This window comes from Pristiophorus japonicus, chromosome 4 (assembly GCF_044704955.1).
Source record: "Pristiophorus japonicus isolate sPriJap1 chromosome 4, sPriJap1.hap1, whole genome shotgun sequence".
NCBI lineage: Eukaryota > Metazoa > Chordata > Chondrichthyes > Pristiophoridae > Pristiophorus > Pristiophorus japonicus.
The window spans coordinates 210161668-210184112 of NC_091980.1; the positions used below are offsets into that span (position 1 = coordinate 210161668).

At 42.2% G+C, this 22445-nt stretch overlaps 1 protein-coding gene across 4 annotated transcripts in view; it reads right to left on the reverse strand.

The window, feature by feature from the left end:
• Positions 1 to 22445, reverse strand: part of hectd1 (HECT domain containing 1) — a 118909-nt gene that overhangs the window by 47829 nt on the left and 48635 nt on the right. For 3 of the 4 annotated variants that reach the window (XM_070879033.1, XM_070879031.1, XM_070879034.1), the window contains exons 10-13: positions 16620 to 16794; positions 12364 to 12502; positions 9046 to 9216; positions 866 to 1088 (exon numbers count right to left, since the gene is read on the reverse strand). In XM_070879033.1, coding sequence (XP_070735134.1) covers positions 866 to 1088; positions 9046 to 9216; positions 12364 to 12502; positions 16620 to 16794 — 708 coding nt within the window. The remainder of the gene's footprint in view (positions 1 to 865; positions 1089 to 9045; positions 9217 to 12363; positions 12503 to 16619; positions 16795 to 22445) is intronic. The other variant, XM_070879032.1, reaches the window with a different exon arrangement.

Below are 22445 nucleotides of genomic sequence, written 5' to 3' on the forward strand. Positions count from 1 at the left end.
TCCTCTGGCAGGAGGCCTAAGATTTAGCAACTCAAGTTACAGGGATCATTTTTCAATTCTGAATATGGTAACAGGGTTCGTGGTACATCATCACAAAGTTTTTCTTGTTCTATGCATAACAATTCCTTTTTCATCAAGCATTTTTTTTTAGCACTACAGTTGATTCAATGTTGCGCATAAAGCTCTAAAAACCCACTGTTTCCCCACAGACAGTGGGATACTGGCTCATTTCTTCAAGTCCTCAGTCATTTGCAATTTAAAGGGGAAGTACAGAACAGAATCGAGGCACTTTTCCCAAACAGAAGTCACCTAAAACTAATTTTCTGCCTCCTGGAGACTGCTGCAAAGGTAGAATTGGGAGAAGTCTGGGATAAACTTGCCTGTTGGCTAGTGTGAGGTCTAGAAGACCTACAGCGAATCGGAGGAAACATGCACACACACACACACACACACACACACACCTAACTTTTCTTGCTATCCTTCTTCTAAAGATAGCAACGCATGCTAGGGTATTCTTCCACTGACATGGATACTCATCTTTTCACTATTCTTCATGTTTAAGCTTAAGCATGCAGCTATTCTATCACAGGGGGCACAAGCAAGACCAATCACATGCACATAGATGCACTTTCAGCTGGGCCACTGGGCAGCAATCAGAAGCTGAAGCTCCGGCTTAATTTACCCCTTCCTATCCTAGAAACACAAACTAAATGTAGCACCCGACTCTGCCACTGCTGAGAGCAACAGAGACCAGGAATCAAACTTGGGACTTTCATGACCTGTGCAATATCACAAAATTGAATGTGCTCACAAAGCCATCAGGGTATCTATATAGTTCAACATGTAATGGGCACACACACTTTACCTGAGCTGTCAGAACCACCTTCTGGGCTTCCACTAGAATACATGGTGGCTAATTTCCCGTCTAAGATGAATCGAAACCATCCATTACTACCATTTGACAACTCTAAGGCAGCTGCATCACTCCAGATATATAAGCAATCTCTTCCCCTGATGATGGACCAATCTCTCCAATGGTATGGTTTGCCCTGCTGAATTTCTTTAGCATCTTCTTGAGGCTCATCATCCTGAACAGAAAATATAGTCGGTTACAACTGTGAATCTGTATCTACATGGAACAAAAGCCACTTGGTGTCGTAAAAAGCCCCAGATGCCATTAACAAATATACTGACCAATTATCTGTTCAGTTACAGTAGCGCATGTTCCAAATTAGTTTGTTTACATTGTTTGAAGCAGTTTAAATGCAGAACAAACCAAATTACTGTATTCTATTATATTATATACCGTTGAAGCCAAGTTTTATTGCTAATCACGGGAATGTGGGAAGGGAGGACTTTGAGACAATCACGATCACGAGGGAGGTAGTGCTGGACAGGCTAATGGGACTCAAGGTAGACAAGTGCCCTGGTCCTGATGAAATGCATCCCAGGGTATTAAAAGAGATGGCGGAAGTTATAGCAGATGCATTCGTTATAATCTACCAAAATTCTCTGGACTCTGGGGAGGTACCAGCGGATTGGAAAGCAGCTAATTTAATGCCTGTTTAAAAAAGGGGGCAGACAAAAGGCAGGTAACTATGGGCCGGTTAGTTTAACATCTGTAGTGGGGAAAATGCTTGAAACTATCATTAAGGAAGAAATAGCGGGACATCTAGATAGGAATAGTGAAATCAAGCAGACACAACATGGATTAATGAAGGGGAAATCTTGTTTAACTAATTTACTGGAATTTTTTGAGGATATAAGGAGCATGGTGGATAGAGGTGTACCGATGGATGTGGTGTATTTAGATTTCTAAAAGGCATTCGATAAGGTGCCACACAAAAGGTTACTACAGAAGATAAAGGTACGCGGAGTCAGAGGAAATGTATTAGCATGGATCGAGAATTGGCTGGCTAACAGAAAGCAGAGAGTCGGAATAAATGGGTCCTTTTCGGGTTGGAAATCGGTGGTTAGTGGTGTGCCACAGGGATCGATGCTGGGACCACAACTGTTTACAATATACATAGATGACCTGGAAGAGGGGACAGAGTGTAGTGTAACAAAATTTGCAGGTGACACAAAGATTAGTGGAAAAGCGGGCTGTGTAGAGGACACAGAGAGGCTGCAAAGAGATTTAGATAGGTTAAGCGAATGAGCTAAGGTTTGGCAGATGGAATACAATGTCGGAAAATATGAGGTCATCCACCTTGGAAAAAAAAAAACAGTAAAAGGGAATATTATTTGAATGGGGAGAAATTACAACATGCTGCGGTGCAGAGGGACCTGGGGGTCCTTGTGCATGAAACTCTTTTGGAAGAGTTTCACGCACAAGGACCCCCAGGTCCCTCTGCACCATGAATCCCAAAAAGTTAGTTTGCAGGTGCAGCAGGTAATCAGGAAGACGAATGGAATGTTGGCCTTCATTGTGAGAGGGATGGAGTACAAAAGCAGGGAGGTCCTGCTGCAACTGTACAGGGTATTGGTGAGATTGCACCTGGAGTACTGCATGCAGTTTTAGTCACCTTACTTAAGGAAGGATATACTGGCTTTGGAGGGGGTACACAGACGATTCACTAGGCTGATTCCGGAGATGAGGGGGTTACCTTATGATGATAGATTAAATAGACTGGGTCTTTACTTGTTGGGAGTTCAGAAGGATGAGGGGTGATCTTATAGAAACATTTAAAATAATGAAAGGGATAGACAAGATAGAGGCAGAGAGGTTGTTTCCACTGGTCAGGGAGACTAGAACTAGGGGACACAGCCTCAAAATACGGGGGAGCCAATTTAAAACTGAGTTGAGAAGGAATTTCTTCTCCAAGAGGGTTGTGAATCTGTGGAATTCTCTGCCCAAGGAAGCAGTTGAGGCTAGCTCATTGAATGTATTCAAATCACAGATAGATAGATTTTTAACCAATAAGGGAATTAAGGGTTATGGGGAGCGGGCGGGTAAGTGGAGCTGAGTCCATGGCCAGATCAGCCATGATCTTTTTGAATGGCGGAGCAGGCTCGAGGGGCTAGATGGCCTACTCCTGTTCCTAATTCTTATGTTCTTATCATGTTCTTATTAAAATGCAGTAGCTTTTAGTAACATGAATTAACACCTTCAGTATAGGATCAATGTCCCAAAGTTTCCACACATCACAATTGTTGGATAAAGCCAAGTTTCTCACTTGGTATTAACTATGGTATACAGAGACACTTTCATGTTAATTTCCCCTAAAATAATAAAGAAATTCTCAGTTGCACAACAGGTTGCAATCCAATTTCAGATTTCCAGCATCCACAGTATTTTGCTTTTGTTTCTGTTTTTTAATGTTACAATACATTTTTTTTCACTCTGGAATTGAGGTACCTATACAAGAAATGTTTCTCCATCTAGTGGTATAACAAAGAAATATTGCCATTAGTGCAGATTCTAGCAGAAAGTCTACAGAAGTCCCGATATTAAGCATTAACAATGCTTGCATAGGACTTTCTGCATGTATATGTTGACCTACCTTTTCTTGTTAGTATTTACTGAAAAAATGGTTTCAACTATCGGCTGGTTAAGTAGGTGCTTAGATCTATCCTTATTTACCATAAAGAGGTGGCCCACCTCGAGATGAAAATCTATCTGAAAAGTGGGATTTTACCTGTCTTTGAAGTTTTAGAACTCGGAAAGTTGAGTACATCTGCAGCAGCCAAAGCTGAAATATGTTTAGAACTACTTGGTGCCTATGAAAGTAGGACGTCCTTGATTTATGTTCCTACCTATGATTGAGTATTTCAGATCAAAAATTAGATGAGCAATTCCAATCAAATGCTCGAGCTGCACATTAGTCTATGAGTTGAGTCATGGCTGCTCATCTCGATGACTCTCTATTGAAAAAAAGAGATTGGCGTCGAGTCTTTCCTCTCCCGGTAGAGTATGATGGCACGGGGGAGGGGGGGGGGGTTTCCATTGGTGTCTGAGACACAGGAGTGGATCCCAGAGCACAAGGACTTCAAAGTAATTGCACGCGATTATAGTTCAGGTCCTGCAAAGTCTCGGGCTCCCATACTGAGCACACTAAAATGGGAACACCTCTCGCATCAGAGGTCCTGCAGACTCGAGCAGCTCTGCCAAACAGCCATGAAGACTTTCAGTATACATAATTAATCAACCATTTCATTCATTTAGTAGAAGATTTCACTATTTTACACTACATTTTGTGTATTTAAGGTAGCACCCTGACCTCTGAATCAGAAGATTATGGGTTCAAGTCCCACTCCAGAGAGACAAGTACAAAAATCTAGGCTGACACTCCAGTGCAGTACTGAGGGAGTGCTGCACTTTCGGAGGTGCCGTCTTTCGGATGAGACGTTAAACCGACGCACTATTTTGAAGAGAAGCAAGGGAGTTATCCCCAGTGCCCTAGCTAATATTTATCCCTCAATCAACTTCACAAACAGAAACACTATAAATTAGCCAGTTTAAAATTTACCAATTTAACACTTGGCTCTCATCAGTCACTGTTACTGGGGTTATTAATTATTTTACAATTACTCACTCATTTTATTATCCTACTTAATTAGCATAGTGGATGCATAACTACATGGACCTGGGTATATTGGACATAGCATTCACTTTTTAATTTAAGCCTCTTCCCTATACCATGAACAGTTTAAAAATTTGTCATGACTGGAAGAGGGTTGTCGAGATGTGTGTTGTTGGCCAGTCCCAGTAATAAATAGCACTCGGGGAAGAAAGTGTGTATTATAATGGTGCATTACTTCTGTCCTTTTTTGCCATAAAAGGAGCGGCGAGAGCGAAGAGTGATGTCATCAAGATCCAGGTCGGTGATTGGAGTGTGGGCAGGTACAGCAGGAGCAGCTAGGTCAGGGCGAAGGAGTGGCGAGAGACTGTAGAGGGACGTGATCGGGGCTCATGGAAGGCGCAAGTTCGGGGCCAGGGCAGCACGGCCCAGCCCACACTGCGATGTGCGTGCACACTAGGCCTGTGCAGCAGAGCCAGTCTCCAGTCACCTTGGGTAATCCTTGCCACTGGACCAAGTCAACTCTGTCAAGCTGGTGTGTTGGCTTGTGTGTAATGGTCACCCCACGTTAAAAAAATTCACGCACAGGCATCTTCCACCCTTCAGGATGTAGTTCGGGTCCTTCATTGAAACACCTGTGAACTCATCCTCTTTTTGACGTGGAAGCAAATCATCCTCGTTTCGAGGGACCGCCTATGACGATGCTGATGACTTCTGCCCACTCAAGTGAAAGTCGGCAAACTCTATAGGCGTCTGGGCTTTTCTTAGGAGTGATATTACGTTGACAATGAAGCCCAATTTGATGGCTGATCTGGGGCGCAATTTGCTGTATAAATCATTTTCTGATTCACCCAATTATTTCTTAGCGAGGCTTCAAAGGCAATGTAGCACTTTCATGTGCAATTTTTGACGGTTGTATAAATGATCACCCTGGATTGTGCCTTATACCTTTATTTATAATTGCCAGTTAATGCAGAATCAATCTCTCATTTTCCACTACGAATGAATTTAGACCACTAAGAAGAAACAGATCCTGCACTTTTCAATGTGACTCCTAAACCTGTATATTTTTATTTATTTGCTCATGGGATTTGGGAATCGCTGGAAAGACCAGCATTCATTGCTTGAGAAAGTGGTAGGGAACTGCCTTTTTGAATCGCCGCAGTCCACAAGGTGATGGATATTGACCCAGCAACAAAAGGAATGGCGATACATTTTCAAGTCAGGGTGATGTGATCTGGAGGTGGTTATGCTCCCATGCGCCTGCTGCCCTTGTCTTTCTAGTTGATCACCCTAGGATGTTGGGGGATTTGGCGATGGTAATGCCATTGAATGTCAAGGAGAGGTGATAAGACTTCTCTTGTTGGAGATAGTCACTATCTGGCATGATTGTTACTTGCCACTCATCAACCCAAGCCTGAATAGCGCCCAAGTCTTGCTGCATGCAGGAAAGACTGTTTCAATATCTGAGGAGTTGCAAATGGAACTGAACTCTGTAATCATCAGCCAACATCTCCACTTCTGATCCTATGAAGGAGGGCAGGTCACTGATGAAGTAGCTGAAGATGGTTGGGCCCAGGACGCTGCCCTGAGGAACTTCTGCAGCAATGCTCCAAGGCTGAGACGATTGGCCTCCAAAAATCACAACCATCTTCCTTTGTGCTAGATTTGACTCCAGCCAGTGGAGAATTTACCCCAATACCCCTTGACTTCAGTTTTACTACGGTTTCTTGGTGCCACACTAGGTCAAATGCGGTTTTGATGTCAAGGGCAGTCACTCTCACCTCATCTCTGGAATTTAGCTCTTTTGTCCATGTTTGGACCAAGGCTGTAATGAGGTCTGGAGCCAAGTGGTCCTGGCGGAACCCAAACTGAACATCAGTGAGCAGGTTATTGGTGAATCAGTGCCACCTGATTGCACTGTCGACAACATCATTTTGCTGATGGAGAGTAAACTGATGGGGTGGAAATTGGCAGCATTGGATTTGTCCTACTTTTTGTGGACAAGACACACCTGGGTAATTTTCCACTGTTTGGTATATGCCAGTGTTGTGGCTGTACTGGAACAGCTTGGCTGGAGGCGTAGCTAGTTCTGGAGCACAAATCTTCAGCACGACAGCCGGGATGGTGTCGGGACCCATAGCCTTTGCTGTATCCAGTGTGCTCAGCCGTTTCTTGATATCACTGGAGTGAATTGAATTGGATGAAGACTGGCTTCTGTGATGGTGAGCACCTCAGGAGGAGGCAGAGCTGGATCATCTACTCGGTACTTCTGGCTGAAGATGATTGCAAAAGCTTCAGCCTAGTCTTTTACACTCATGTGCTGGGCTCCGCCGACATAGAGGATGGATATTCATGGAGACTCCTCCTCCAGTTAGTTGTTTAACTGTCCACCACCATTTACGACTGTATGTGGCCAGACTGCAGAGCTTTAATATTATCTGTTGGTTGTCGGATTGCATAGCTCTGTCTATAGCCTACTGTTTTCGCGATTTAGCATGTATGTAGGCCTGTGTTGTAGCTTCCTCAGGTTGGCACCTAATTTTTACGAACACCTGGTGCTGCTCCTGGCATGCTCTTCCAAACTCCTCATTGAACTAGGGTTGGTCACCTTGCTTGATGGTAATGGTAGAATGAGGACTATGTCATGCCATGGGGTTGCAGATTGTGGTGGAATTCAATTCTGCTGCTGCGGATAGCCCACAGCGCCTCATGGTTGCCCCGTTTTGAGCTGCGAGACCTGTTCTGAATCGATCCCATTTAATACGGAGGTAGTGCCACACAACACAATGGAGAATGTCCATATTGTGACGATGGGACTTTGTCTCCACAAGGACTGTGCGGTGGTCACTCCAACCAACACGGTCATGGACAGATGCATCGGCGTCAGGTAGATTGGGGAGAATGAGGTCAAGTAGGTTTTCCCCTTGTGTTGGTTCTCTCTCCGCCTGCTGCAGGCCCAGTCTGGTAGTTATGTCCTTCAGGCCTTGGTCAGTTCGGTCAGTAGTGGCACGACCGAGCCACTCTTGGTGGTGGACATTGGAGTCTCCCACCCAGAGTACATTCTGTGCCCTTGCTAACCTCAGTGCTTCTTCCAAGTGGTGTTCAACATGGAGGAGTACTAATTAATCAACTGAGGAAGGGTGGTAGGTTGTAATCAGCAGGAAGTTTCCTTGCACATGTTTGACCTGATGCCGAGACTTCATGAGTTCAGAGTCAATGTTGAGGACACTCCCTCCCGATTGCATACAATTTTGCCGCAATCCTTGGTGCGTCTGACCTGCATACCCAGGGATGGTGGTGGAGGAGTCTGGGACGTTGGCTGAAAGGTATGATTCTATGAGTATCAGGCTGTTGCTTGACTAGTCTGTGGGACAGCTCTCCCAATTATGGCACAAGTCCCCAGAATTTGCAGGGTCGACAGAGCTGGGTGTTTCTATGTCATGTCTGGTGCCAAGGTCAATGCTGGGTGGTCTGTCCGGTTTAATTCTTAGTATACTTCTTTGTAGTTGCTTGGTACAACTGTGTGGCTTGCTAGGCCACTTCAGAGGGCAGTTAAGAGTCAATCACATTGCTGTGGATCTGGAGTCACATGTAGGCTAGACGAGGCATAGAGAACAGAATTCCTTCCCCAAAGGACATTAGTGGACCAGATGGGTTTTTACGACAATCCGGTAGTTTGATGGTCACCAGTGATACTAGCTTTTTATTCCAAATTTATTTAATTAACTGAATTTAAATTGCTCAGCTGCTGTGATGGGATTTGAACTCATGTCTCCGGATAATTAGTCCAGGCCTCTGAATTATAAGTCCAGTAAAATAACCACTACGCTACCACACCTGTCTTTATACAATAAATGCCACAACAAATTTTAATGGTAGCCATTATTAACACAATTAATTGTGTGTGCGGCCCTCAACAGCTCACTAAAACTTGTTAAATGGCTCCTCCAGCCCAAATAATTGTCCACCCCCATTTTAAATGAACCTCTAGGCTGAGGCAGTAACTCCCATTAAATGCGTTGCTCTGGACTTGAGCAGCCTCGTAACCTACACCATTGGAACTGCTCCAGATGGAATTGGAGACCCAAAATCTCAGTTTACAGGAGTAAAAAAATAACCTAGAGAACAAAAGTTCAACATTATCTGTAGAGTACATAAACAATTATGTCCACTGTCCAGTGATGGGGTAAATTCAAGGTCATTTGTCACTTAAAATATTTCCAAAAGGTATTATGACTTGTACTACTTTTTACCTTAGCAGAGATACTGGTTGTTGCTATCTGCAACTTTTCTGGAACTGAGCGGCTGTCATGTGAATTCTGCATGGACTTGAAATACAGAACTTGTAGATTACCAGAAAGAAATTACAGGTACTACTGTTGTGAGAAACAAAACTCAAAATATTCAAGCTAGACATTACTCATGCAATATCACCATCCCTAAATAACAACCACAATGCAACAGTAAACAGAGTAAAATTTAATTTGGCTATGAAAATCTGTTAAACATAAAATCTGATCACCTTATCAGGCTTGCAATCCTCTTCATTTTCATCATCTGAAGATGGTCCTGCCAAGGTTGACACTTTGTTGATTACCCCGAGCCTTGCAAGTTGGTCCAAAAATAGGTCACCTCCTTTGTCTACCAGATCTCTTATGATCTGCAAAGCTAGTAAATGACCATCATCATCATCCTACACCAAACAGAAGAATGGAAAAACAGAACATATTTTAGAAGGCGAGAGTCCAGTAAATGTTGGTAGAGGGATTTGGGGGCCCTTGTACACGAATCACAAAGTTAACATGAAGGTACAGCAAGCAATTAGGAAGGTAAATGGTATGTTTGCCTTTATTACAAAGAGGTTAGAGTAGAAGAGTAAGGGCGTCTTGCTGCAGCTATATCTTCTCTTCTTAGGCGGTCCCTCGTATCGGGTATGACTTGCTCCCACACCAAAAAGGAATGAGTTCACAGGTGTTTCAATGAAGGACCCGATATTCCAGGTCCCAAACTACAAATTGAAGGGTGGAAGATGCCGGTGTGTGGATTTTTTTTTTAAAAAAAAAACATGTGGTGGCCATTGCACACCAGCCACCACACAGGCTTGACAGAGCTAGGTCTTGGTCCAATGGCAAAGATTAACCAAGACGACTGGAGTCCAGCTCTGCTGCACAGACCTAGTGTGCACACATATTGCAGTGTGGGCTGGCCTGTTCTGCCTCAGGGCCTTCGCCTCCTCTGGGCCCCGAACTCTCACTTCTCCTGGGCCCCAAACACGGCGCTCTACAAACTCTCGCCACTCCTTCGCCGCTCCTGCTGCACCTGCCCACGCTCCAATCAGTGATCTGGATTATGGTGGTGGCCCTGAACGGCAAGGAAACACCAGCTGCAGGCCGGGGCCATAAAAGGAGCATATCACTCCAGTAAGCAGCATGAGCTGGTGTACGAGAGCGATGTCTTGGAGGAGGGTGACTAGATTAGACGTCTCCATAATCCAGGTCACTGATTGGAGTGTGGGCTGCAGTTATATAGGGCTTGGGTGAGACCACACCTGGAGTACTGTATACAGTTTTGGTCTCCTTACCAAAGAAAGGATATACTTGCCTTAGCGGGGATGCAATAAATGGTTCATTAGATTGGTTCCTAGGATGAGAGGGCTGTCCTAGGAGAGATTAAGTAGAATGGGCCTATATTCTCTGGAGTTTAGAAGAACGAGAGGTGATCTCATTGAAAAGTATAACATTCTTAGAGGGCATGACAGGGTAGATGCTGAGAGGCTGTTTCTACTGGCTGAAGAGTATAGAACTAGGGCTCACAGTCTCAAGATAAGGGGTTGGCCATTTAGGACTGATGAGAAACTTCTTCTCCATGAAATTCTCTACCTCAGAGGGCTATGGAAGCTCAGTGAATGAGCATAGTCAAGACTGAGATCGATAGATTTTTGGGCACTCGGAATCAAGGGTATGGGGCAGGAAAGTGAAATTGATATAGAAGTTAAGCCATGATCTTACTGAATGGCAGAGCAGGCTCTATGGGCTGTATGGCCCACTCCTGCTCCTATTTTTTATGTTATCAGACTGTTGCACAGTCAATGAAATTTAAATCTAAAGCATAATCCAATTTTAATTTTTATACACCCCAGACATACTGATCTGCTCCAGTATAAAACAAGGCACAACCAATTTACTCAGTAACCAGCGAATGAAAGGCACACAAGAATTGCTTTGCTTTTCTTTTCTTTACTTTAATCACCCACACAAAAACTTATAAATTGGCAGGGACCACAATTCAAATGCCATCCTGAATTATTAGTCCATCTCAGGGCTCAGTTTTCTCAATGAAACAAAAAATTAATGCACCACGTGCTGTGATACTCAGCGACACAAATTTTCAATTCCAACAACTAGCATTTATAGAACGCCTTTAACATAGCAAAACCTCCCAATGAGCTTCACAGGAGCATTATCAAACAAAATTTGACACCGAGCCACGTGAGATATTAGGACAGGTGACCAAAAGCTTGGCCAAAGAGGTAGGTTTTGAAGAGCGTCTTAGAGTGGTCAAGGCAGACAGGTTTCGGGAGGAAATTCTACAGCTTAGGGCCTAGGCAGCTGGGCCAAGTTTGTTCGTGTCAGCTGTGGTGTCAGTGGGAATATAGATTGGCCTTAGCCCCAAGCATGAACAGAGGAAGAAAATAAGCTAGTTATCACTCCCGATAGTTATCCAGTGGGAACAATTGAAAGTATACATACGAGTAACAAGGATAGGATTAGGCTCAATTGTGATCTTCACAGTTGAACCTGCCAACACACACTGTCAAGGCTCACGCATGCCAACAGTTTGCATAAACACACCCCATCTTCAGGGCAGAAAATTGGGTGAGAAAAATGAAAAAAAGTTGAACAAATTTTGGACTGTTTGGTTGATGATAATAATGCTCACCATTAAATTACCCACTGCTATTGAATAGAGTTCAGCAAGTGACCAGATTTGGCAAGACCGGTTTTAGCCTAATTACTGGGGAGGTGTGCCAATGGCTCAATTTGATACTTCTGCCCAATAAATGGGTACACTGGAAACTAGGCAGATTAGAATCTGCAGGCGCAGCCCAAGGTATGGCTACTCTGTATCACAAGATGTCTAACAATGCCTTAATCCACCACATTTTTAATAGTTACTTTCAAGTATCAAGATACATTTTTTGTTATTGTATTACTGTTATGTCTCCCAGAACACAATATTCTTCAAGTACCATAGCCAACAATCTTTTTGTGTTTTGTGTTACATTTTTCAAGACCCATGTATCATGCTGCCATACCATGGTGGATACTTAAACAATGTAATGACAATGAAGTCATGCAATTAAAGATAGCAAATAAAATGGCAATCCAGTGATTTTTATAATAAAACTGTTAAGAATTTTAACTGGACCATCCTTAAAACCTCAAACTGCCATTTTAAAACCTGAATTTTTCCTCAAAACAGCAGTTCTCAAAATATGGTAGAGCAGCAGAGTATCTTGCACTTCAAACTTCTTACCATTATGTAAAGTTTTCCAACTATTTGGTAACACTCTTTCACAAAGGCTATCCAGCTGTGTAAACACACCAAATTTAAATAGAATAAAATGCTCCTCAGCTATTGATCACCTCACATGACCAGTTTCAGCACTGCTCAACAATAGTTTGTTCTATTGTACTGATCAGCTTACATTTGGCATTTTGAAATGGGTGCCAGGCTACACCAGATAACTATGTTAACAGCCCATTAAATGTTCAACATTAAATAAGGAACGGACAGATTTAAATTCTATCTGAAGTAGCTGTTTACTATGAAGTCTGACCTCTTGATCTAGGACTGTAGCTGTAATTTCCACCAGCACTGTTGGCAAATTGTGGCCAGCATCTGAATCACATACTTCCTTCAGAAGTGCTTCAGAACAATAATGTACCATCTTTCGAACAAGAGCGAGACTAGCTTTCCTAGAAATGCAAGGGGAAAATAAACATTGGTAGCGGTATATAGACACTGAGCTGAATAACTAATAAAGCCAAGCAAAATCATCACATCCAAATCAGAGTACAGATAACATTCATGAAATTATGATTCTCTCAAAGTTCAGTGGAGAATTTTGACACGTGTTATAGTGTAATCTCCTCTTTCCAAAGGTACACCAAAAATAGACAAACCAGTATCAGACTAACAATTGAGTCATGCAATATGCATTACTTTGTTGTTCCCAGTACATACAAGACTATAACTAATGAGACCAAGTGAAACCTTCATAAGTGTTTTGTTCTTTAAATTGTATTTCAATATACACATTTTATAAAAGGCATTTTAGAGTAATTTGAATTCAATTACATTTTTGATCAGTACCTAAAGAACTAACAATGAGGAAAATCTAATAGCTGAAGATGGGAGCCAACATGAATATATATAACAATGGTATCTTTGCATCAATCCTCTCCGCACCTTAGACTGGTTATTTCAACTAGCTGAAAAATAATGCTGGAGATCATTTTTGAATGTAGATCCCAGCTTCAAAATGGATTATGGGACTGAAACAGTTTAGAAAATAAAATATTTAAAACTTAAAAAAAGGCTAGAATTATTAAACAAAGGTAAAATTAAAAGAAAAAATATCAGAAGTAAGCATAAGGGAAAAAAGATAGGACAAACAGAAGTGTTTAATTTAAAGTAGTAGAGTGGTTTAATTTTTGTAGTTTGTAGTTATTACAGCAATAGCTAATTTTGTTTTGTACTGTAATATTCATGTTTATTTCTGCATGAAAGAATAAGAACTGAAAATGTAAACAGTTGGCCCAGGAAGCTGAGAATTTTCATGGGGCTGTCAACAGGTAATTGTCAAAAAGATGAGAGCTGCAAATCTCCACTATTTGACTTTGTTCAGAAGTATTCACCCAAACAAAACATGTAGTTCTCCTTTACATGCCTCCTATAAACAGCAATTTCTATTATAATGGTGTATTGGTGAGGAGTGGTGCAGAAGGGAGGGATTCAAATTCCTGGGACATTGGAACTGGTTCTGGGGGAGGTGGGACCAGTACAAACCAGGACTGGAACCAATGTCCTAGGGGGAGTGTTTGCTAGTGCTGTTGGGGAGGGGTTAAACTAACATGGCAGGGGGATGGAAACCTATGCAGGGAGACAGACGGAAGTAGAATGGGGGCAGAAGCAAAAGATAGAAAGAAGAAAAGTAAAAGTGGAAGGCAGGGAACCCAAGGCAAAAAACAAAAAGGGCCACATTGCAGCAAAATTCTAAAGGGGCAAAGTGTATTAAAAAGACAAGCCTGAAGGCTCTGTGCCTCAATGCGAGGAATATTCGTAGTAAGTTGGACGAATTAACTGTGCAGGCAGCAATTAACGAATATATGATATAATTGGCATCACGGAGACATGGCTCCAGGGTGACCAAGGCTGGGAATTCAACATCCAGGGGTATTCAACATTCAGGAAGGATAGACAGAAAGGAAAAGAAGGTGGGGTAGCTGGTTAGAGAAGAAATTAACACAATAGTAAGGAAGGACATTAGCTTGGATGATGTGGAATCTGTATGGGTGGAGCTACGGAACACCAAAGGGCAGAAAACGCTAGTGGGAGTTGTGTACAGACCACCAAACAGTAGTAGTGAGGTTGGGGACTGCATCAAACAAGAAATTAGGGATGCGTGCAATAAAGGTACAGTAGTGATCATGGATGACTTAATCTACATATAGATTGGGTTAACCAAACTAGTAGCAATACGGTGGAGGAGGATTTCTTGGAGTGTATTAGATATGGTTTTCTAGACCAAAATGTCGGGGAACCAACTAGAGGGCTGGCCATCCTAGACTGGGTGATGTGTAATGAGAAAGGACTAATTAGCAATCTTGTTGTGCGAGGCCCCTTGGGGAAGAGTGACCATAATATGGTAGAATTCTTTATTAAGATGGAGAGTGACACAGTTAATTCAGAGACTAGGGTCCTGAACTTAAGGAAAGGTAACTTCGATGGTATGAGACGTGATTTGGATAGAATAGACTGGCGAAGTATACTTAGTGTTGACGGTGGATAGGCAATGGCAAACATTTAAAGATCACATGAATGAACTTCAACAACTGTACATCCCTGCCTGAAGTAAAAATAAAACGGGGAAGGTGGCTCAACCATGGCTAACAAGGGAAATTAAGGATAGTGTTAAATCCAAGGAAGAGACATATAAATTGTCCAGAAAAAGCAGTAAACCCGAGGACTAGGAGAAATTTAGAATTCAGCAGAGGGCAACAAAGGGTTTAATTAGGAGGGGGAAAATAGAGTATGAAAGGAAGCTTGCTGAGAATATAAAAACTGACTGCAAAACTTCTATAGATATGTGAAGAGAAAAAAATCAGTGAAAAGAAACGTAGGTCCTTTGCAGTCAGATTTAGGTGAATTTATAATGGGGAACAAAGAAATGGCAGACCAGTTGAATAAATACATTGGTTCTGTCTTCACGAAGACACAAATAACCTTCCGGAAATACTAGGGGACCGAGGGTCTTGTGAGAAGGAGGAACTGAAGGAAATCCTTATTAGTCATGAAATTGTGTTAGGAAACTTGATGGGATTGAAGGCCGATAAATCCCCGGGGTCTGATAGTCTGCATCCCAGAGTACTTAAGGAAGTGACCCTAGAAATAGTGGATGCATTGGTGATCATTTTCCAACAGTCTGTCAACTCTGGATCAGTTCCTATGGACTGGAGGGTAGCTAATGTAACACCACTTTTTAAAAAAGGAGGAAGAGAAAATGGCTAAGTATAGACCTGTTAGCCTGATATCAGTAGTGTGGAAAATGTTGGAAACAATTATTAAAGATGAAATAGCAGCGCAGTCATTGAAAGTTGGCATGCAGGTACAGCAGGCGGTGAAGAAAGCAAATGGTATGTTGGCCTTCATAGCTAGGGGATTTGAGTATAGGAGCAGGGAGGTCTTACTGCAGTTGTACAGGGCCTTGGTGAGGCCTCACCTAGAATATGGTGTTCAGTTTTGGTCTCCTAATCTGAGGAAGGGCGTTTTTGCTATTGAGGGAGTGCAGCGAAGGTTCACCAGACTAATTCCCGGGATGGCAGGACTGACATATGAGGAGAGACTGGATTGACTGAGCCTGTATTCATTGGAGTTTAGAAGGATGAGAGGGGATCTCATAGAAACATAAAAAATTCTGATGGGACTGGACAGGTTAGATGCAGGAAGAATGTTCCCGATGTTGGGGAAGTCTAGAAACAGGGGTCAGTGTCTAAGGATAAGGAGTAAGCCATTTAGGACTGAGATGAGGAGAAACTTCTTCACACAGAGTTGTTAACCTGTGGAATTCCCTATCGCAGAGAGTTGTTGATGCCAGTTCGTTGGATATATTCAAGAGGGAGTTATGGCTAAAGGGAGAAAGCAGGAAAGGGGTGCTGAGGTGAATGATCAGTCATGACCTTATTGAATGGTGGTGCAGGCTCAAAGGGCCAAATGACTTACTCCTGCACCTATTTTCTATGTTTCTATGGTTGTTGACACTTCCCAGCTGAAAGCCCATTGAAGCTGCATTGTGAATTGGAAATCCAAAAGCCCAATATAGTTCCCATTACTTATAACAGGCGTGTTTGTGCAAATGTGATCGGCCCATTACACAAGATGGCCAGTGTGAGATTTTTTCGGTAAAACAGTAACCCGATCCTTTGGATGGTTTGTTTGGGAACCAAAGCCGGTGTTCCAGAACAGCCTGCTAACAAAACCCACAACAGCCATGATCTGCATGGCCATATCACTCTGACTTAAAGCGCCGTTAAGGAATCCTGTGTCTGACAGGTTTACAGCAGCTTTATTAATGCAGGTAGAAATATAACTACTGAGATTTAATATTGTATTTTATTGCAAGTCTGTACATACTTAATTCGCCTGGAGCTTCATCAGTAAAAACTGGTATCTTGACAAAAGGGATGACACATTCCAAATTACTAGCACAGATTATTAACTTACTGATTAAAACCAACCATACATTTTTTTATTACTGCTTTTGTTGAGGACAAAAACATTTCAGAAATCTAGTAATTAATTTGAAAAATATACCTGATGGATGGCAGCATCGTTTGCTGAAACGTCTGTGCAAAAACTGGCAACAACCTTTTCAAGTATAATGGGGCCATTTCAGGATCTCCCTTTGGTTCATTTCCATCTTCATCCTCTCGGTTAGCATCTTTCTTTTTCTTATCTTCACCTTTATTTACAGGACACATCCAATCTCCTAAATGCATTACAATTAAAATACACTTTTTGCACATTTCTTCTTTTAGGGAAATTTTGAGCACATCAACGGGAGGAATGTCACTGCCAGGAAATAGAATTTGTTCCTCACTTTTAACACCCAGCTCAAATATCAAGCACTCCTTGGCCAAGTAGAGTACAATCAGATGCAGAATACAACTGGCTCAATGTGCCCTAAACCCAAATCTGGAAGTGTACTTTCCAGTGTCATCCTTATAGCCTCCCCAAAGAATAGTGTCAATTAGTGTCAAATTATGGGTAGTTTGTGCTATGGACCTATATCATCTTCGAACAAAGGCAAGACTCAGTAACTTTCAGCAAGGAAAGTGAGTGCGAGAACGAGAGAGCGAGCAATTTCAATTTCTCCCATCTAGGCAAGATTCTACAGGTGAAGAAGCAGTTTGCTAATTGTAGCCCTTGGTTGCTTCATATATTTTTATTCACAGTCAAATACAGCTAGATATGAAGTTACGACCTATTTTAAAATGGCCAGAAATAACTGGTACTTAAGGGGTTGACACGATACAAATGAGAATATGTACATATTTACAAAGCCTCATTTCAACATACAGTACAGGCTCAAATTAGGAACTTACTGTGTGGAGGCTCACAGGCCAAGAGCCCTTCATCTTACCATGGCATGGCATGACAATGATTTCTCAAACCTCAACACTTGAGCTGCTAATATGGTTTTGTTCTAAGTTGCAGTGATAATTAACAGAAATACGATTAATATTGTAAATCTACAGAAAATAATACTGCTCAATACATTGCAGACATGATCAAATGTGACTTTAAATGCTAAGTGTGAAACTAAAAAAAATAATAGAGGGAAGATAGATTATGAGTAAACTAGCAAGAACTGTAAAAACAGACAGTAAGAGCTTCTACAGGTATATAGAAACATCGAAATTTACAGCGCAGAAGGAGGCCATTTCAGCCCATCGTGTCCACGCCCTTGGTCAGCAGCCTTGAAGGATACATATAAACCTATGAACAATGACGGAAAGGCAAAGAGCACCCAGCCCAACCAGTCCGCCTCACACAACTGCAACACCCCTTCTACTGAAACATTCTACACTCCACCCCAACCGGAGCCATGTGATCTCCTGGGAGGGACAAAAAACAGATAAAAACCCAGGCCAATTTCGGGAGAAAAAATTCTGGGAAAATTCCTCTCCGACCCATCCAGGCGATCAAAACTAGTCCAGGAGATCACCCTGGCCGTATTCGATTCCCTGCAGTACTTACCATTATATCTGCACTGTCCAACAAAAGGTCATCCAGTCCAATCCCAATTATCAACTCTAGGTCCGTAACCCTGCAGGTTACTGCACTTTAAGTGCCCATCCAACCATCTCTTAAAAGGGGTGAGGGTTTCTGCATCCACCACTCTTCCAGGCAGCAAGTTCCAGATCCCCACAACCCTCTGCGTAAAAAAGCACCCCTCAAATTCCCTCTAAACCTTCCACCAACTATGCCCCCTCGTAACAGATCCCTCCACGAATGGAAATAGGCCCTTACTATCCACTATGTCCAGGCCCTTCAATATTTTGTACACCTCAATGAGGTCTCCTTTCAACCTCCAATGAGAACAAACCCAGCCTATCCAAACTGTCCTCATAACTAAGATTCTCCATTCCACGCAGCATCCTAGTAAATCTCCTCTGCACGCGCTCTAGTGCAATCATGCCCTTCCTATAATACGGCGACAAGAACTGCAAGCAGTACTCCAGCTGTGGCCTAAGTACGATACAATTTAAGCATAACCTCCCTGCTCTTATATTCTATGCTTCGGCCAATAAAGGCAAGCATTCCATATGCCTTCTTAACCACCTTATCCACCTGGCCTGCTACTTTCAGGGATCTGTGGACAAACACTGCAAAGTCCCTTTGTTCATCTACACTTCGAAGTGGCCTGCTGCTTAATGTGTATACCCTTTCCTTATTAGCCATCCCAAAGTGCATCACCTCACACTTGTGAATTAAATTCCATTTGCCACTGCTCTGCCCACCTGATCAGTAGATGGATATCCTCCTGCAGCCCATGACCTTCCTCTTCATTATCAACCACACAACCAATTTTAATGTCATCTGCAAACTTCTTAATCATACTCCTTATATTCAAATCTAAATCATTGATATATACCACAAAAAACAAGGGACCCAGTGCGGAACCTCACTGGAAACATCCTTCCAGTCACAAAAACATCCATCAACCATTACCCTTTGCTTCCTACCTCCAAGCCAATTTTGGATCCAACTTTCCACTTTGCCTTGGATCCCACTGGCTTTAACCTTCATGTCCAGTCTACCATGTGAGACCTGATCAAAAGCTTTGCTAAAGTCTATATACACTACATCACATGAACTACCCTCATCGACCCTCTTGGTTACCTCCTCAAAAAATTCAATCAGGTTAATCAAACACGATCTTCCTAGAACAAATCCGTGCTGACTGTCCCTAATTAATCCTTGCCTTTCCAAATGTAGATTTATTCTGCCTTTCAGGATTGTTTCCAATAATTTTCCCACCACTGAGGTTAGGCTGACAGGCCTGTAATTACTCGGCCTATCCCTTTCTCCCTTCTTAAACAAGGGTACTACATTAGCAGTCCTCCAATCCTCCGGCACCATGCCCAAATCCAAAGAGGACTGGAAAATGATGGTCAAGGTCTCTGCTATTTCCTCTTTTACTTCGCTCAACAGCCTGGGATACATTTCATCCGGGCCTGGGGACTTATCTATTTCCAAGCTGCGAAACCCCTTAATACTTACTCTCCCACTATATTTATTTCATCCAGAATATCACACTCCTCCTTGACAGCAGTATCTGCATTGCCCCTTTCCTTTGTGAAAACAGATGCAAAGTATTCGTTAAGAATATAAAAAGAGTAGCTGAAGTAAACGTTAATCCCTTAGACTGGTGAATTAATAATGGGAAACAGGGAAATGGCAGAGACTTTGAACAAATATTTTGTATCGATCTTCATGGTAGAAGACACCAAAAGCATCTCAATATTTGATAATCAAGAGGCTATTGCGAGGGGGGGAAACTTAAAATAATCACTAGAGAAAAAGTACTTGGCAAAATAATGGGACAAGTCCCCTGGACCTGATGGCCTGAATCCTATGAGCCTTAAAAGAAGTAGATGCAGAGATAGTGGATGCATTTGTTATAATCTATTAAAATTCCAGAATTGGAATGCCGCAAATATAACACCCCTATTTAAGAAAGGAGGGAGGCAGAAAGCAGGAATCTATAGACCAGTTAGCCTAACAATAGTCATTGGGAAAATGCTGGAGTCCATTATTAAGGAAGTAGTAGGACATTTAGAAAATCATAACAAAATCATGCTGACTCTGCTTGACTGTATGAAAGGGAAATCACGTTTGAGAAATTTGCTGGAGTTCTTTGATATAACAAGCAGGGTGAATAAAGGTAGATGCCGTGTATTTGGATTTCCAGAAGGCATTCGATAAGATGCCACATAAAGATAAGAACACATGGGGTTGGGGGTAATATATTAGCATGGATAGAGGATTGGCTAACGAACAGAAAACAGATAGTCAGGATAAATAGATCATTTTCAGGTTGGCAAACTGTAACTAGTGGGGTGCCACAGGGATTGGTGCTGGGGCCTCAAATATTTACAATCTATATTAATGACTTGGATGAAGGGACCAAGTATAATGTTGCCAAATTTGATGATACAAAGATAGATGGCAAGTTGTGAGAAGGATGCAAAGAATTTGCAAAGGGATATAGATAGGCTAAGTAAGTGGACAAAAATTTGGCAGATGGAGTATAATATGGGAAAATGTGATGTTATCCACTTTGGTAGGAAAAATAAAAAAGCAAATTATTTAAATGGAGAGATTACAAAATGCTGAGGTAGAGGGATTTGAGAGTCCTTGTACATGAAACACAAAAAGTTAGTATGCAGGTACAGCAAGTTATTCGGAAGGCAAATGGAATGTTGGCCTTTATTGTAAGGGGGATGGAATATAAAAGTAGGGAAGTCCTGCTACAACTGTACAGGGCATTGGTGAAGCCACACCTGAAGTACTGCGTACAGTTTTGGTCTCCTTATTTAAGGAAGGATATACTTGCATTGGAGGCAGTTCAGAGAAGGTTCACAAGGTTGATTCTCGAGATGATGGGATTGTCTTATGAAGAAAGGTTGAGCAGATAATCATTGAAGTTTAGAAGAATGGTAATCTTATTGAAACATAAGATTTTGAGGGGGCTTGACAGGATAGATGCAGAGAGGATGTTTCCCCTCGTGGGGAAATCTAGAACTAGGGGGCATAGTTTCAGAATAAGGGGTCGCCCATTTAAAACGGAAATGAGGAGGAATTTCTTCTCTCAGAGGACTGTGAATCTTTGGAATTCTCTACCCCAGAGCGCTGTGGAGGCTGGGTCATTGAATATAGTTAAGGTGGAGATAGATATTTGAAAGATAGGGAAGTGGAGTTGAGACCAAAATCAGATCAGCCATGATCTTATTGAATGGCGGAGCAGGCTCAAGAGGCCAAATGGCCTACTCCTGTTCCTGTATCTTATGTGGCAACCCCAAGGGCTTTCAGAAGTATGCTAAGCAAGATACTTGAATTTGCAAATCTCCACATGCATTGATTTTTCTCCGCCCCCCTCACTTAACCTGAATTCTTAATTTGATATTGCTGATGTAGATCCAGAGAAATGAGCCTCGAGTTAGATCAAATTTCTTTTTCCCCCCCCAATTGTAATTACTGTGCTTATGCATTACCGTTTGAAAATACAAGTTGAATTCATCATTGCAGATACTTTAATACCTCTGTAACCAAAGTCATGTTATTTCAGTGCAATGACATGTACTGAAGTGGGCTGTGCATTTAATCAACACTGAATCCAGCTACCCAAGATAATTAAGACCAATGAAATGACAAATGGAGTAAAGAACAGCACAGACCACACCCTCATTCGCTTCAGATTGTAAAACCAAGGCCCTTCTTTTGCATTCTCAGACTGCTGCTATTCAAGTCACAAATAACTCCCATAGCACAAATGGAAAGATTCCTGCAGTGCACACATTTTAAACAGAAGTGTGCCTAAAGGGTAGTCAGAGGAACAGATGGTTAAATGTAACACCAGCTAGTTACTGTAATTTCCTCAAATTCCACCCTTCAAAACAGTAAGAACTAATTTTAAATAGGAGCATTTTGAAACAAGAACAGAAAATGCTGGAAACATTCAGCAGGTCAGGCAGAGTCAGTAGAGTTACCAGCCGAGTTCACATTTAGCGTGTAGACCCTGCGTCAAAACTGAATCAGAAATTTACAGCATGGAAGGAGGCGATTTCGGCCCAACATGTCAGTGCCGGCCAACAAAGAACTATCCAGCCTAAATCCCACTTTCCAGCTCTTGGTCTGTAGCCCTGTAGGTTTACGGCACTTCAAGTGCAGATCCAAGTACTTTTTAAATGTGGTGAGGGTTTATACCTCTACCTCCTTTCAGGCAGAGTGTTCCAGGCCCCTCTGGTGAAGAAATTTCCCCTCAAAACCTTCTACCAATTACTTCAAATCTATGCCTCCTGGTTGTTGACCCCTCTGCTAATGGAAATAGGTACATCCTATCCAAGCTCCTCA